At 48.5% G+C, this 17179-nt stretch overlaps 1 protein-coding gene and 1 long non-coding RNA gene across 4 annotated transcripts in view; one reads left to right on the top strand and one right to left on the bottom strand.

Annotated features, from left to right (window-relative positions):
• The first annotated feature begins 405 nt into the window (after positions 1–405).
• Positions 406–3627, top strand: LOC308615012. Its single transcript, XR_014015470.1, has 2 exons — positions 406–654; positions 3168–3627. It is a non-coding gene; the product is annotated as an uncharacterized lncRNA (long non-coding RNA).
• An 8412-nt stretch (positions 3628–12039) lies between these two features.
• The window catches only part of INO80 (INO80 complex ATPase subunit), a 131645-nt gene continuing 126505 nt past the window's right edge, over positions 12040–17179 (bottom strand). For 2 of the 3 annotated variants that reach the window (XM_081229914.1, XM_081229915.1), the window contains exon 36: positions 12040–14929. In XM_081229914.1, coding sequence (XP_081086040.1) covers positions 14712–14929 — 218 coding nt within the window. In that variant the 3' untranslated portion in view covers positions 12040–14711. Of the gene's footprint in view, positions 16388–17179 lie in introns of all 3 variants that reach the window. The other variant, XM_081229916.1, reaches the window with a different exon arrangement.

Below are 17179 nucleotides of genomic sequence, written 5' to 3'. Positions count from 1 at the left end.
GTCCCCACGGGAGGGGAGCTGGACCCTCCTGGGAACAACCTGAGGGTGCTGGTGACTGGGGGAAGAAGGGGACAGTAATGTACCCACCTGTGGCTTCCCCCCTGCTGCAGTCAAAGACTCCTGCCAGGCACATCCCCTCCTGGGGCTGTCATGTCCATGCCAGGTCAGGAGGGTGGCTCTGGCTGGGAGGATGCTGAGTCCATGGTGGTGAAAGCTGCTCACGTGGGGTACCCGAGTCATCCATCCACAGGAGTAGGTCTTCACCCGTGGAGGTTTCCATAGGAAGGGAGACCAAGTTCCTGCTCACAGGCTACTTGTATGGACCTGACAGAAGCCTGCAAAATGCCTGCAACGTGCAGGGTGACTTCTTGCTTTGTCTTGCACCCTCCATTCCCCCACCCTGAAAGCCTCTTCCCTGCCAGCTCTGGCCTGGCTAATTCATCACTCAGACGTCAGCGCTCAGTTGAGATGTCCCTCCTCCAGGAAGCCTTCCCTGAACCTTCTCTACCCGACCACCGAGGCCTGGCTTTGGGGCCCTGCTACAAATCTCTGACATCTCTGCTTTTTATCTTGCAGATCTGATGGCACTGTGTTCCTTCTTGGCCTCCCCAGTGGACTGTGGGCCCTTGAGGTGCTTCCCAGAGCCTTCACACAGTAGGTGCTCACGTTGTGTTTGTTGAACGAAAGCCCACACACTCAGCAAGAAGCAGGCACTGGCGAGGGGAGGATGGGGACTGCGGAGGGCATTCTGTGCTCTCTCCTCACACAAGGGACTATGCAGCAGAGGTGGGTGGGGCTGGGGGGGTGCAGGGGAGGGGAGGAGGCGGACCTACCATGACTACCCCCACCCCAAATCTGCCAGGGCTTCATACCCTGGTCAGGACATTGAACTGCTGTTCAGATGCAAAGAACGAGCACTGGGCTGGGATCCAGAGGTTCCAGTCCTGTTTTAAGCCTGTGTCTTAGACAAGGCACTTTTCTTCTCTCTCGGCCTCCGTCTCCTCAAATGTAAAATGAAAAGCTGCACCAGAAACCTGCTCCCATCCAGTTCCAGTGGCTCCTCTTTTTCAGGAGGGACATGAGCTTGGAGTCGGAGGGACTGAGCTCAAGAACCAGGGCTCCATGTACCCTGTGAGTCCTTGGCCAGGTTATTTAATATCTCCGAGCTGCAATTTCTTCATCTTTAAAGCAGGAATGATAATCATAACCATCTCTTAGATTCTTGGGATTAGATGTGCTATCAGGTGAAAGACCCTTATATACTTTTATTTATTTTAAATTATTTATTTAGTTAGTTAGTTTGGTTGTGCCAGGTCTTAGTTGCGGCATGTGGACTTCTTAGTTGTGCCATGTGGACTCTTAGTTGCGGCACGCATGCGGGATCTACTTCCCCAACCAGGGATCGAAGCCAGGCCCCCTGCATTGGCAGCGAGGAGTATTACCCACTGGACCACCAGGGAAGTCCCTATGTACTTTAAAGCACTAGGTGAATGTTGGTTATTGTTTAACACTATTATTTTTCACCAGCACCTAATTAGTTACTGGATTATCTTTAACCTCACTAGAGTGTAAGCTCCACGAGGGCCAGAGGTAGCACCTCCCTGTTCATTGCTGTGTCTTTGGTGCCCAGCACTGAGCCTGGCTTATCTCAGGCCCTCAAAAAATATTTGCTGGCCAAATAAATGGATAAATGAAGTTGGCTGAATGACTGTATGAATGAACTCTATTCACTTAGCAGAGCACTGAGGGCAAATCAAGTTGATGGGTAGAGGGAGAAAGGGAAAAGGGGGTGGAGGCAGAGGAGGAAGGGGGTGCTCCCTGGGCTGCCCCACTCTGCTGTGTTGGGGAGGGTAGGTGAAGAAAGGCAGGAGGGGAAATGACAGAAAAAATAAACGTGGGGCCATGAGAACAAGGCCACACAATTCTGCTGGGTGCCTTGCAGGTGGCCTCTCCAGATAAGCCTTCTCCCTGGTCAGTGCCCACCTCCACCTCTCACAGCTCCTGCTCTACCAGCAAGTGGGGAAAGGGAGGAGAAAGGAGGACTGACTGAAAGCCAGGCCATTGTGGTTTGTTTAGCAATAGCACAGTCCTCCTGGGTCATGATACAGCCAGCAGCATCTGACCCAGCTAAATATATCTCCTCTGCTGGCCTGGACCACACAGCCAGCTCCTGAAGGCCAGGGACCACCCGCTCTTCCCTCTGGCTTGGGCCCTGGGCCTCCTCCTGACCTTTGAGCTCTGTGTCCCCAGGGAGCCAATGGCTAATCAGGTCCCAAACCAAATGCAATTGCTGGCTGAACCCAGGAGGACAGTTTCATTTGGACAGACTCAGGGGACTTAGGGGGAGAACGTCCAAAATTTCCAGCAATAGGAAACCAAATGGCCCATCTCCCTTCCATGGTATATTTGAGTAATTATGAATGTTTAGGAAGAATATTTATTAATGTTCAGAAAACATTTTACTCTTTTTACAGTATTCCTTAACATCAGTGTGTAAGTGAAAAAAAAAAGCATACAAAGTTAGACACATAGTATGAATACAATCATGTATTTAAAAAGCATAGAAATATGTCTGGAAGGAATTACCAGAAACTGTCAACACACTTTGCCTCCCAGGAGGGGAACTGGGGGCCAGGGGAGGGGATGGAAGAGAGACTTTTTATTCTTATGCCCTTTTGTATGTTTTTGATTTTGAACTGTGCAAACTTATTACTTATTCATAAGTCAGTCAAATATTTAATAAAATGCAGATCTGAAAAAGAAAAGGCCTGGGCACAAAGAGGCTCTGGACATCCCCTCAGAGGTTAAGAGCACTGATTTGGGTGGTGGCCATGCAGGGTGCTCCCTTTTCTACCCAGAGGAAAAGCTGGCCCCAGGCCCAGACTGGAACACCAGGCTTGCAAACTGGAGCAGATATTGATGCTCAGAAAAGACATACCTGCCTTAAAATATCTCTCCATAGTGTCTGAAATTCCAGCCCATGCCTTTCCCTGAAGTACAGCTTCTCTAAAGTCCCCTTGAAATTATTAAGGTGTATTGGGGGGATGCTATCATTTTATCATGAGAACTGAATTGAAATCAGATGACATATTGTAAGAAAGCTTTCGTTGTGGGAAATATCTTACTTTCTTCTTGCTTTTGAGTGTTTTCTAAATTTCCCTTAAAAGCATACTTCTTGGACTTCCCTGGTGGCATGCTGGTTAATAATCCGCCTGCCAGTGCAGGGGACACGGGTTCGATCCCTAGTCCGGGAAGATCCCACATGCCACGGAGCAACTAAGCCCGTGAGCCACAGCTACTGAGCCTGCGCTCTAGAGCACGCAAGCCACAACTACTGAGCCCACGTTCTGCAACTACTGAAGCCCATGCGCCTAGAGCCCCTGCTCCGCAACAAGAGAAGCCACCGCAGTGAGAAGCCTGCGCACTGCAACGAAGAGTAGCCCCCTCTTGCCCCAACTAGATAAAGCCCGCGTGAAGCAAGAAGACCCAACTCAGCCAAAAAAAACCCCACACTTCTGTTCTTAAAGTGCTTGTTATAATTATATATCAAATAACACATGATCATAGTAGAAAGTTTGGAAAATACAGAATGGTATAAAGAATTAAAATTCATTCATAATTCCTCCATCCAGGAAAGTTTGCTTCCTTCTATTCCTCTTTCTTACTACTCTATTAAAAAACCTACATATATACATATGTAGGTAAAAAATAAACCTCATCAATTATTTTGTGTCCTACTTTTTCACCTAAGATTAAATTGTGAGCATTTTTTCCTGTCATCAGATATTCTTAAAGATATGATTTTTAATGGCCACCTAGTAGTTCAACATAGTGATGTACAAAATTTATTCAACCAATCCTATATTGTTTCCATTTGGGTTGTTTCCAATTTTTTGCTAGGTTCAGTTACGCTGCCATGAAACCTTTGTTTTAGTTGCATATAACAGAAAATCCAGTTCCAGTGGGCTCAAGCCAAGGACTTATTGGTGAAACTCAAAAGTTATGAGGGGGCTTCCCTGGCGGCGCAGTGCTTGAGAGTCCGCCTGCCGATGCAGGGGACGTGGGTTCATGCCCCGGTCCGGGAGGATCCGACATGCCACGGAGTGGCTGGGCCCGTGAGCCATGGCCGCTGAGCCTGCGCATCCGGAGCCTGTGCTCCGCAACGGGAGAGGCCCCAACAGGGAGAGGCCCGCGTACCGCAAAAAAAAAAAAAAAAAAAAAAAAGTTACGAGGAACAGAACTTCTGACAAGGCTCAGTCTGGGCTCCTGCTCCATTACCCAAGGTTCAAAGTTGAGAACCCTTGCCCTACAGCAAACTTGATTATTCCCTGAAAATAGATCCCTGAAACTAGAGTGGCTGGGTCAAAGGCATGGATGTTTCAAATTCCTGACACAGACTGTCAGATTGTCCTACACAAGGCCCTAACACTTTACATTCCCACCCTGGATCTGGGTGTGTGAGGCCTAAAGCTTTTACAATTTGGGAAAGCCCTCTTTAAGAAAAAGAATACAGGGCTTCCCTGGTGGCGCAGTGGTTGGGAGTCCGCCTGCCGATGCAGGGGATGTGGGTTCGTGCCCTGGTCCGGGAAGATCCCACATGCCGTGGAGCGGCTGGGCCTGTGGGCCATGGCCGCTGGGCTTGTGCGTCCGGAGCCTGTGCTCCACAGTGGGAGAGGCCGCAGCAGTGAGAGGCCGGCGTACTGCAAAAAATAATAATAAATAAATAAATAAAAAATAAAAAAAAAAAAAAAAAAAGAAAAAGAATACAAAATTAAGCACAAAAGTGAATATTTAGAATAGAAAAAGAAAAAGCTTACAAATACCTAAAAAATCATAAAATAACATTATTATTTATCAATAGATTGAAACATATGAAACTGCCATATTTGTAAATTAAAAAGCAATTTTATGTTGCTCAACCTAAAACTTTTCCTGTACATTTCTGGCTGCATCTTCTTTTTTTTTCTTAACAACTTCATTGAAATATAATTCATGTACCATACGATTCACCTTTTAAAGTGTACAATCAATGGCTTTTACTACATATTCACAGAGGTATGCAGCTATCACCACAATCAATTTTATAACATTTTTATTAATCTACAAAGAAACCTCACACCCTTTACTTCTTATTACCCAATCCCCCAACCCTATGCAACCACTAATTTACTTTCTGTCTCTATAGATTTGCCCATTCTGGACATTTCATAATCATATAATACCTGGTCTTTTGGTGTTTGGGTTCTTTCACTTAACATAATGTTTGCAAGCTTCATCCTATTTGTAGCACAGATCAGTACTTCATTCCTTTTTATTGCTGAATGATATTCCATTGTATGGATATACCACATTTTATCTGTCCATTCATCAGTTGATGGACATTTGCATTGTTTCCGCCTTTTGATTCTTGTGAATACTGCTATGAAGATTCATGTCCAAGTTTTTTTGTAGACATATGTTTTCATTTCTCTTGGGTACACCTGGAAGTGGAATTGCTGGGTCATATTGTTAGGGTTCTCCAGAGATACAAAACCAATAGAAGAGATAGATAGATAAATAGATAGATGATAGATAGATAGATAGATAGATAGGTAGATGATAGATAGAAATAGATTGGTTCATGTGACTATGGAGGCTGACAGGTCCCAAGGTCTGCAGACCTGCAGGATGAGTCTGCAAGCTGGAGAACCAGGAGAGCCAGTGGTGTAGTTTGGTCCAAAGGCTAGCAGGAAGAGCTGCTGTTTCAATTCCAGCTTGAAGACAGGAGAAAGCCAATGTTCCAGTTCGAAGGCAGTCAGGCAGGAGGACTTCTCTCTTACTAGAGGGAGCGTCAGCCATTTTATTCTATTCAGGTCTTCAATTGATTGGAGGAGGCCCACTAGCATTAGGGAGAGCAATCTGCTTTACTCAGTCTACTGACTTAAGTGTTAATCTGATGCAAAAAAACTCACAGAAACACCCAGAATAATGTTTGACCAAATGTCTGGATACTCTGTGGCCCACTTAAGTTGATACATAGAATTAACCATTACAGTAACAGTATATGTTTTTTCAGGGACTGCCAAACTGTTTTCCCAGGCACCTGCAGCATTTTACGTTACCACCAGCAATGAAGGATTGCAATTTCTCCATATCCTCGTTAACACTTACTATTACCGTTTTTTAAAATTATTTATTTATTTATTTAATTTTTGGTGCATTGGGTCTTCGCTGCTGCACGCAGGCTTTCTCTAGTTGCTGAGAACGGGGGCTACTCTTTGTTGCGGTGAGCAGGCTTCTCACTGTGGTGGCTTCTCTTGTTGCAGAGCACGGGCTCTAGGCACGTGGGCTTCAGTAGTTGCGGCACACGGGCTTCAGTAGTTGTGGCTCGCGGGCTGTAGAGTGCAGGCTCAGTAGTTGTGGCACACGGGCTTAGTTGCTCCACGGCATGTGGGATCTTCCCGGACCAGGGCTTGAACCCATGTCCCCTGCATTGGCAGGAGGATTCTTAACCACTGTGCCACCAGGGAAGCCCTATTACCATTTTTATTGTAGCCATCCTAGTGGGTGTGAAGGGCTTCAAGAAATAATATTGCAATTTCACTTTCTATAGAAAGAATATAAAGAAAATGTAGTATAGTCTTTTTAAAATAGCATATTTGATATAAATTTTTCATTACTGATAGTTTTAGAAAGTGCCCTATTGCCATCTCTGTAACTTCCTCAGAGATGCCTGTTCAGGCTAGGCCTTGCTCACTGATCTCAGGAGGCATGGTCTCCCATGGCAGCTGGTCTAGCCAGCCAGGTCCTCACTGGTCTGGTGATCCCACCATGCCAGTCTTTGGGGGTTTACTAGCGATGAAGCCTGGGCCATAGTGGGACAGTGTCTTGTTTAGATCATTCTCTTTGGGGTCAACAATGGGGTCTGGATGCTGGATGAGGTCCACCAAGGGCAAATTGTCACTGGAGGTAGAGGAACAGCCCCAGGACCACCTCTTCCAAGGCACAGAGGGGGTCCCCCAGACTGGAACAGTGTTCCATGCCATCTGTGCAAAGGAGGCCTACAAAGTGAGGAGTCCGGAAGCTTAAACTACAGTGTTTCATAGTAAATCAGCCTTTGATTCTACCAGGAGTTGGTGCTAACGCCTGTTTTTGTATATCTTCCCCAACTCTGGCAATTTTTTTTTGTTTTTTTTAAATTAATTAATTATTTGGCTGTGATGGGTCTTAGTTGCGGTATGCGGGATCTTTCGTTGTGGCGCATGGGCCTCTCTCTAGCTGTGGTGTGCAGGCTCCAGAGCACGCGGGCTCAGTAGTTGCAGCACGCGGGTTGCCCCATGGCATGTGGGATCTTAGTTGCCCCACCAGGGATCGAACCTGCATCCCCTGCATTGGAAGGTGGATTCTTAACAACTGGACCACCAGGGAAGTCCCTGGCAATTGTTATTTAAAAGCAAACCTCAGCCAATCTGATAGGAAAAGCTTGGAATCTCATTGTTTTAGCTCTCATTTCTTTGATTATTAATGAGGGTAAACATTTCCCCATTGATTATTACCCATTTGCGTTCGTGTGCATTTTCTATGCATGTACAGTGCCTAGCATACAGAAAGTGTTTATAAATAGACCTCAAATAAGTGGTTTTCCCCATTTTCCTTTGGGGCATTGTGTCCAAGACTAAGAGCTGTCCATTCAAAATCTGTTCTCTTCTTCCTTAATTGTATGGCAGCCTCCTTTGCAGTTGGATGGGTCTTTGCATCTAGAGCTCTCTCTGATACAATGTGAGCCAAAGTACTGTGAGCCATTTAAGGATCTAACTTTTTTTTTTTTTTTTTTTTGCGGTACGCGGGGCCTCTCACTGCTGTGGCCTCTCCCGTTGCGGAGCACAGGCTCCGGACGCACAGGCTCAGCAGCCATGGTTTACGGGCCCAGCCGCTCCATGGCATGTGGGATCTTCCCGGTCCGGGACACGAACCCGCATCCCCTGCATCGGCAGGCGGACTCTCAACCACTGCGCCACCAGGGAAGCCCTAAGGATCTAACTTTTAAGACAGCAGGGGCACCTCCTCTCCAGACTTTCCCCTTCCTATCAGATGTTTCTGCAAACCAGCACTAACCATGCAGATGAGAACAAAGCATGGAGATGGCAGAGAAACAGGATGAAAATAAACTGGGACCTTAAATGATTGTGTAGAACAAATTCAAATTCTTAAGGGAGACATATGTGGATTTACATCTGCTTTGAGCAGTTGCATTTTGGAGTCTCTCTTACAGAGTGTATGCTGCCCTAACCAATGTAAGCAGTGACATTATTTGATCAGAGGATTTATCGCCCAACCCATGGAGATCTGTAATTGGACAGTCCCTAGGGACGACCAGCCTGTCCCCATAAGGGTGAAGCACGGGGAAGTGGATGGAGATCAGGAGATCAGGTTCAGTGACACCGGCCTTTGAGATCACACAGTTCGTTTTCCTTGCTCTCACTGAACCCTGATGATGGACTACATCTGCTTACATTGCCTTCAGATTGCCTCCAGCTCTTCCTTGGCAGAACTGTTCCTAGGTATTTAAGTTAATCAACACTTTTTTTGGTTTTAAAAAAGAGAGAGTTAAATAAAATCCATAAGCTTTAGTGAACTGGTTCAAACCAGAACACGCCTATCTAGAACACTGGGCTTATCCAGAACTCAGGTACTGGAGCCCAGCAGAGGCCAGAGGCACGCAATGAAGCTCAATCACTGTATTCCTAGGAGACCCAGCAGTTCCTCCTCCGGAGTACTTTTCTCTGGTTCAGAAGTTCTGAATCAGGATAAATGATTTTCAAGCCCCCAAGAATTTGGAAAAGGTAAGTTAGAAGAGGGAGGTAAGTTAGATATCAGCACAAAAACACTAAGGGGACACAGGTCCTATTCAAAGCAGACTTGAGACGCATACCAGTGTAGCTGCCCGTGTGGTTTAGCATCGGGCACTCGGTAGTCACAGTGCAGGGGCCTGAGCACCAGATGCTCATGTGACCCAGGTTCTCAGGAAAGGTTAAGATATGTTCAGTAGGGTTTAAGCTGTGATATTCATAAAATCTCTTAAAAAAGAGTCCTAACCAAGATAAATTCCGGTGTTTCAAAGGGTTAAATATCAGCTCTCTGAAAGACTTAAGCTATTCAGAAAGATTCTGCATGATAGAGTTCATGCTGCCCTTTCCAAATCCACGGGACTGAGGACAAACTGAGACCACTGAAGCCGCGTGGCCCTTACAACCCACTGGATTCAACCCCTAACCCCTGACACACCCCACTGCCCTCCTCAGACATTCCCAGGCAAGTGACTTCAAGGGTGCAAGGCATGAAGCTGCCTGGGGTCTTCCAGGACACCTCACCTGGGAAATGTGAAGGGAGCCCCTTCCCTCTTCCCTGGTGGCAGGAACAGCTGCAGGTAGGCCTGATTCAGGGTGGGGCATGGGGTTGTGTGGTGGTAATGGAGGGCATGAGACGTTCTGAGTGTCCTGGGCGTTCTCCCAGAGAGCGGCTCTCAGGACCATCAGCTGGGCGGGGGGAGCTTAGAAAACTCCCCACTGTCTCCTGCAGCTGTGACCCTCTGTGCCCCTGCTTCCTTTTCCCTTCAGAGGCTGTGCAGCCCAATCCATAGTCCAGGTCAGACCCAGAGAGGTCACCCCAGCCCTTGGTCCAGGCATTCATTATTGGGCTTTGGGTCCCAGGACCTCAAAATCCCAAAGGGCAGGAGAGGAGAGAGGCATGGGCCCTGCAGGGGTGACCACTAGAGCCCGTTCCCTGGCGTTTAGGAAGAAACTCTTACCTCTCTAAGAGAGAGCCTCTCACTCAGGAATCCTTGTTTCTCTTAACCAAGGTGCCAGGAACTGTAGACCAGGGACTCTGAGAACTGTGAAAAAGATCTTGAGCTTTGTAACTCCCTATGTCCAGTTCTGCTTTTACGTGGTGTCTTTGTTTCGATGAGCAAGAAAACCCTTAATATAAAAAAAAAAGCAAGATGCTCATTTTTGGCAGCAGTTAGGAGAGGACCAGGAGTACATCCCCCAGCAGCTTGCCATAAACAGGGGTAACTGGAATGAGAGTGGATGGTGGCTGTTTTAAAAAGGAAGGGGAAGCCAGCTGAGTCTCAGGACCTGAAGCAAGGAAGAAATGGGAGCACAGGAAGAGTTCAGGGGCCTGGTGACAAGGGAGGTGCCCAGCTTCCTCAGGGACCCAGGAAGTGGGCCTCAGGCTTGTCCTCCCTCCTCTTTCCCTTTTCTTCTACCTCCCCCTACACCCAGCCCTGGGGACTGTCACCAGGGATTGGCATCTCCATAGTCCAGCCATGGCACTGTTTGCCCCAGACACTTCCAGGATGACAAAAGGGGTTGTTTCCATGAGGGCTGACATAGCTCAAGCTCCTGCCACCCCAGAGTCCTTAGAAGCCTCCATGCAGGGGCCTCCCTTCCAGGCAGATGCCTTTCTTAGCAGCACCATTTGCTACCATAGAGTAAGTAGCTGGGCACACACAGTTTTAAGACAGCCAGAGGCCCTGCTTTCTCTAGAACAGAGCCTGCCCTCCCTATGCCCTCCACATCCAAGTGGTTTGAAGGCACCATGAAGATGGCTGATTTGGGCAGCCAGCAGTGGCCATGGCTGCCTCCCAAACTGCACGGCTTCCCAAACTCTGGCAGTCTCAGAGAAGCATGGGAGACCTGCCAAACTTCACCATGCCCATGAAAAGGGCTTAGGAATTAGTTCAGAAGGCTGACTGGCCCTGAGGAGTCTGGTGGTCACAAGAAGGAGACACATGCAGCAGAGAAAATAGTGAGTCCGGGGATCATAGACCCTCCAGCAATTAAAGAGGCTACAACTTGGTGGAGGCTACACAGGACAGAGGGGCAGCAGCAGATCAGAGATCTTCTCTCATACCTAACGTGTTAACAGAGGTCTACCCAGGGGAAAAAGGCGATGGAGAAAATCATGAGTTGATAGGTTTAAAATGAGAAAAGTGAGAAAACATGTATGGGACCTAATTTTCCTGGAAATGTTAGTTTTTCATTTTCTTTCATCAGGTGGATTGAGTAACCTAAAAAATCAAGTTGTATTTCCTGCACAGGGCTTCCTGGCTGGAGTGGGGGCATACAAGCAGAGATCAGAGTTTATTCTGACTGACATGGCTGGAGAGTGCCCAAGGCCTTGTTATGCCGGGTGTGGTCCAAGGCGAAGCAGCCATCACCTGAGGTGTGTTAGAGATTCAGTTTCAGGTCTCACCCTAAACCTTCTGAAATTCAACCTGCATTTTAAGAAGATCCGAGGTGATTCATGTCTATACTAAAGTTTGATAAGCATTACTTAAAGGGATGATTCAGAAGTTTCAAAAAAAAATTTAACTTAAACTTAGTTTAACTCCACACAAAATCTTTAGCTGGCAGTAAAAGCAGAGCTGCTCTGTTTAATTTGGGTGGCCCATATCCCTTTTTGTTTATCACTCACAACAGCCCTTGAGGCACATCTGGGGATCTCTAAAACTCCACGTCCAGGGAGTCTCCAGAGACTCCTGAGTGCTTCAACAAAGCCCTAGGCATGGAAACTCTGACGGTAAGCCCAGTGCAGACTCCACATTTCCAGGGCTGCTCATGGGGCAGCCCACAATCTTAAATCTACTTACCTAGGGCCCCAGAGCTGGCTCATGTGGCAAGGGAAACCTGGTCGAAAAGACGGCCTCACTGTGATCCAGTGAGATCTGCACTGGAGGACTGGACCTCCAGGTTCCCTGAGGGATGCTCCTTTTAGCAGGCAGGAGCCCTCCCCAGTCTTTTTCTATGTTAAGGGACTGGCTCTTTGGGTTCATAGGTGAGAGCTGTCCATCTCCCACATGAGAGCCGCAGTCTTCAGAGAGTGCACAGACTAGCATGAGTCATAACTTGGGGACAGGACTCCAGGTGATAATGAGTTTGAAGGCTTCGCTTTTAAGATTCATCTGTGAACCCTCAGGTAAGGGAGGGACAGGTGAGGAGGAACATTAAGGCTGCGAGCACCCCTCAATATGAAATGTTAGCTGTGTTTCTTCAGGGACTGGATTGAAAATGGGTAAAGGGGGGGTATGGCACTATGTCTGGGGACACAGAAGACGGGAGAGCTCTGACCCAAGACTTACATGCCTTTCAGGATACTAGCCTATCCACATCTGGGTGAAGCTATGCGAGGATCTGAGTTGTCAGGTCCCTAGAGAGGCAACCACTGCTGACCTTGACAAGGTTCTAAAGTCTTGTCACTGGGTAATGAGAACTGGAGAGGATCCATCCTAGAGGGCTTGTGGACCAGGAGCCACAGTGGTGACGACAATAGGGCATGGCTAATTGGGAAACTGACACTGGCTTGCTGTGTGTGAGGCCTTGGTCAAGTTTACCAGCAAGAAAAACAAGACCCAGCATATATGACAGTGCTACTTAAGATCAACAAAATGAAGACAAGGCTCATCACCCTTGTGACGGGGGGAGCAGCAGCTTCTCAGGAGGCAGCCCACCCCAGTCAAGGGTGTGCAGGGTGAGCCAAGGCTTGGGAGGCCACACAGCCAGCACGTTCGGAACAGCATGAGCCCTGCTCAAAGGTGACGCAAGAGCATATATGAGTGTTTTATTTAACTCAATCAGAGAAACACTGCCAGTGCAGGCTGGGAACGCATTCTTTTTCCAACCGATCAGAGAGCTAAGTTTTCAAAGGCTGGATGTCTTTGGAATCCCTAGTAACATATTTCACTGTTTTCCTTCATGATTCTTACAAGTACAGCTAACTTTGGTAACACTGAGTTCGTTTCACAGTTCCTTAGTATTTCTGCTGGCTTACCTGATTGACAGTGGGTACTGGAACTGCAAACGGGGTAGGTTTCTGGGGTTTATATGCACACATTTGTACACACATCACAGTTTTAGAAATTGGGACAATAAAGTTTCTATTAATTGGGGATTTTATATATTATACACTGCCAGGATAATCTCTCACTTGTGGTTTTGGGGGAAAGAATCCGTCAGTGTTAAGACAACCACTATGTAACTGCCTAATGGTGGACCAGGTCAAGCTGCCTACGCCTAAGTCCTGGAGGCAAGGTCTGGAGTCATAAGGAGCCCACGCCCTGAGGACCTAGGCCCTGGCCCAACAGGCACTTGGTCAAGCCTCCTCTCTGACGGCTGGAGGCGAATTCCTATGCCCAATTAACGCCCACAGGGCACTCCTCGTCACACTGACCACGTGTCCTGACCACAAGAACGATGACGACGTTGGGGCTCTGCTTCCCCTTCATCCTGTCACACTCCCCCAAGAGCCCTACAATGCCCCCAAGGAGAGGCGGCTGCAAAGACCACAGACACCTCAATTTACATAAAATTATCTCACTCCATTTTATTTAAGATTTTTTTCTCCAGTTAGTAAAAGAAAGATGTGTCTCTCTTTATACATATGTACAAGTTCAGTTATAAAAATAGACAGCACATTCAAAGAGAAAAAAGGCTTGGCATTTTTCTGATTCCCTCTAAATAGCATCTGTACACAGGAGTCTGGGTTTGGGCAGGGGAATCTTAATGATTTAAATTAAATGATTCCCCTACCACTCCTACTCCCCAAAAAAAGTTTTAAAAATCAATCTATCTAAACTCAATTCCGCTATTTTCAGGTGTGCAAATTAGAGGCTGGCCCACCCAGAAGCACCTGCTCCACCAGGGACATCAGGCTGGGGGCAAGCAGAAACACCACCCATGCCAACACCACCCCTTTGCCTCTCTTAGAGGGAAGCAAGCTCAGGCTGGTGGGGCCGGGCTGGGAGGGTGGGTGCTGAGCCTGCCCTCTCTCCATCCTCTCCAGCTCACTCCGCCATCCCTTCCTTTCTCAGTGCAATACAGACAGTGCATACAGCCAAGCAGGGGGCTGAAGGGCAAGGGTGGGGAGACTGTGCATTCAGGAAGGGCAAGGGGAGCCTGCAAGAGGGGCAGTGAGGATGTCCTGCTGATTGAGGTGGCTCCTGGTCTGTTTACTGGCTTCTGGGAGTCCCGGAGTGGGAGCTGCTGCTACTGTTGCTGGTGGGACCTGAAGGTTCTCTGGTGCGAACCATGCAGGACAGGGGAGGAAATGCTGGGAAAACAACTGCCTCCAGGCATGCTTCCTCTAGCCTTCTGTCATCCTCACAGACCACTACCTTCTTCTGCATTTGCTGCTCTCCTCAACCGTGACACTCTGGCAAATGGGGTTTGGAAACTTGGGGAGTTGCCCACGACTGAGGACGTCACATAATGATTTCCTCCCTTCCTAGCCCCACAGGAAATCACAGCCCTAAGAGAAGTCTCCACTGTGGAAGGCTCTTCACAGCACTTGCAGAGCCTGTGCAAGGGACATGGCCAGAGCCGAAGAGTGGAATGGGGATGGAGACTGTGTGCCTGAGCATCTAAACAGGGTCTCTGTCAGGCCCTTCCCCAGTATGAGGTTCAAGACTTGCCTATAAATTCCTTTGAGATGCTGTGGGCCTGATCCCTGTCCTCGGGCCTTCTTCCTACAGGCAACCCCAGAGCATTCCTCTTGAGACACAGGTGATCAAAGTGCTCACGCCAACCACCTGCCTGTCTTCCCCTGCTGCAGCTGGTCATCGCTGCCCTCTGGCTTGGGATGAAAGATGCTGCACTGGGCAAGCCATCCAAGACCATCTGCAGGCCAGGACTCTAGCCCCCGGTTTGGTTGAAGGAAGCTGGAGGGCCAGGTGGTTACCGTCCTCCAGAGGGGTTGGTGCCTTTGCCCTGTTTCCGGACCAGGGAGTCTGGGGCTAGGCTGCTGGTCAAGTGGAGGCTCTTGGGAGTCCCAGGAACACTATTTCCTTTGCTCAAAGGGGAGCTCAAGGGAGAAGAGGCGCTTGAAGGTCCAAAGTCAGCAAGGCCAGCAGGCCGAACAAGGGATGTCTGCAGAGGACTGCTGGCGGAGATTCCTGTGGGGAGGGAAAGAGAGGCAAGACAAGCATAAGCACCAGTCCTGTCTGAGTGCCTCAGTGCCTGACTTCGATTGCTGGAGTCTGGTCTGGAGATGAGGTCGTCGGGAACCCCCTCCCTGCCACTCTTCTTAGCATATTTGCTTGCTCTTCCTGTCAACTGTTTTTTCAGTAAGAGAAAAATGATACCTACCCGGCTCTCTCCACATTACCGCATCAACAAGGAGTAAGATGTCACCTTGGCACTCAAGGGCAGAGCACACATTATATAACATGGGAAAGCCAAGGCTGCAGGATGAGCCGTAACTTACAGGCACTAATGTATTTTCTTGCACATTCCTTCTTCCTTTTTAGGACACCACTTGTGATTAGTTGCTTCCCTCTTTATTTATTTATTTATTTTTTATTTTTATTTTTTTTCAGTACGCGGGCCTCTCACTGTTGTGGCCTCTCCCGTTGCGGAGCACAGGCTCCAAACGCGCAGGCTCAGCGGCCATGGCTCACGGGCCCAGCCGCTCCGCGGCATGTGGGATCTTCCCAGACCGGGGCACGAACCCGTGTCCCCTGCATCGGCAGGCGGACTCTCAACCACTGCGCCACCAGGGAAGCCCTCCCTCTTTATTTTTTTAAAAAAATTATTTATTTTTAAATTTTTGGCTGCATTGGGTCTTCGTTGCTATGTGCCAGCTTTCTCTAGTTGCGGCGAACGGGGACTACTCTTTCTTGCGGTGCGTGGGCTTCTCACTGCGGTGGCTTCTCTTGTTGCGGAGCACGGGCTCTAGCCGCGAGGGCTTCAGTAGTTGTGGCACGTGGGCTAGGTAGTTGTGGCTCGCAGGCTCTAGAGCACAGGCTCGGTAGCTGTGGCTCACGGGCTTAGTTGCTCTGCGGCATGTGGGATCTTCCCGGACCACGGCTCGAACCCATGTCCCCTGCATTGGCAGGCGGATTCTTAACCACTGCGCCACCAGGGAAGTCCCAGCTGCTTCCTTCTTAATTTCAGAAGATGTCCTCTACTCCCCAGTCTGGCCAGAGGACACAAGGCTGCCCACTCTATCCTGTGTCTACACTCATGCAGTTCTCCTTGTGTTGGAGGCAGCTACCCCTGCTCTCCAAGCCCTGCCACTTTAAGGACCCGGTTCAAATCTCCCATCTCCAGCGATGGCTTCCTGGGCAACAACTCTTTTGAACATTCCTAAGAATCAATTCTAAGTGCTCAGCAGGCAGACTCGTGTCTCCTCTCATCCACAGTGGAGCTGTGGGTAATGTCCAGATCAGTCCTTTCCCTTGTTTTCCGTTCCCAGTCACCAAGCACTGTCAATTATCCTTGTGACACTCTACCCGCTGTTGCCTCTGGGAGAAAGCATGATGAGTGTCATGCTTTGCCCCATCCGTGGGTGAAATCCTGCCATGGCAGCCTTGACCACTGCCATGATTGTTATTTTCCAAGAGTGTGATGAGCTGGCAAGAGGTTAAGAAACACTGGGGTAAGTTATCATACTTTCTATTTGTTGAATGAACAGATAAATGAAGGCCGCTATCCTTGCAGGAGGAGAAAGGGGAGGTAGCCTAACACTTACTGAGAACTTTCTATCCAACGATGCCCGTACTTGCTGCAGCAACCCTAAATCCTAAGCCCGCGTTTCCAATGGGGAGAGAGGTCTGTGCATGGTGAGGGTGCCCTTCTCACTGCTCTCAGATGTCCTACATTCCACCCCTACCCTTATCCTCCACAGCTCATGGTCACAATAGCTAGCTATTTCTCTTCTCAAACTTCCCAGAGGCCCTGGTCACACACCGGGTAAGCTCCCGCCCAGCAGGTCTTTCCAACCCTGACTCCCGCAGCCTGACTGACCTGCTCGGTGACCCCCAACGTGCCTTGGTCACTGTTAACTCTCTGTCGCCAGTTTAAATCCTTCACCATCCTTCTCTTTCCTTCTGAATTAGCCTGGCAACTTTGTCATCAAATCCACGGTTCCTCCTTCTTCTGATCTACAACCAGAATTAAGGCCTTCCCTCTTCCTTCATTCAGTACACGCATACTGCCTTGTACTGCTGTTAAACAAATTCTATGCCCAGCTTCCCCTTCTCATTTTCATTATACACTCAGGTGCGGGGTCCATGTGTTATACTCCTATGCACACAGCAGGTGTTGTTTTTTTGGTTTTGTTTTGGTTTTTTTTGGCGCCACGCGGCTTGTGGGATCTTAGTTCCCCGACTAGGGACTGAACCTGGGCCCTCGGCAGTGAGAGC

The sequence above is a fragment of the Mesoplodon bidens genome (genome assembly GCF_964165515.1).
Source record: "Mesoplodon bidens genome assembly, chromosome: 3".
NCBI lineage: Eukaryota > Metazoa > Chordata > Mammalia > Artiodactyla > Ziphiidae > Mesoplodon > Mesoplodon bidens.
The sequence above is the reverse complement of the archived record's forward strand: the minus strand, read 5'-3'. Positions and strand labels throughout refer to the sequence as shown.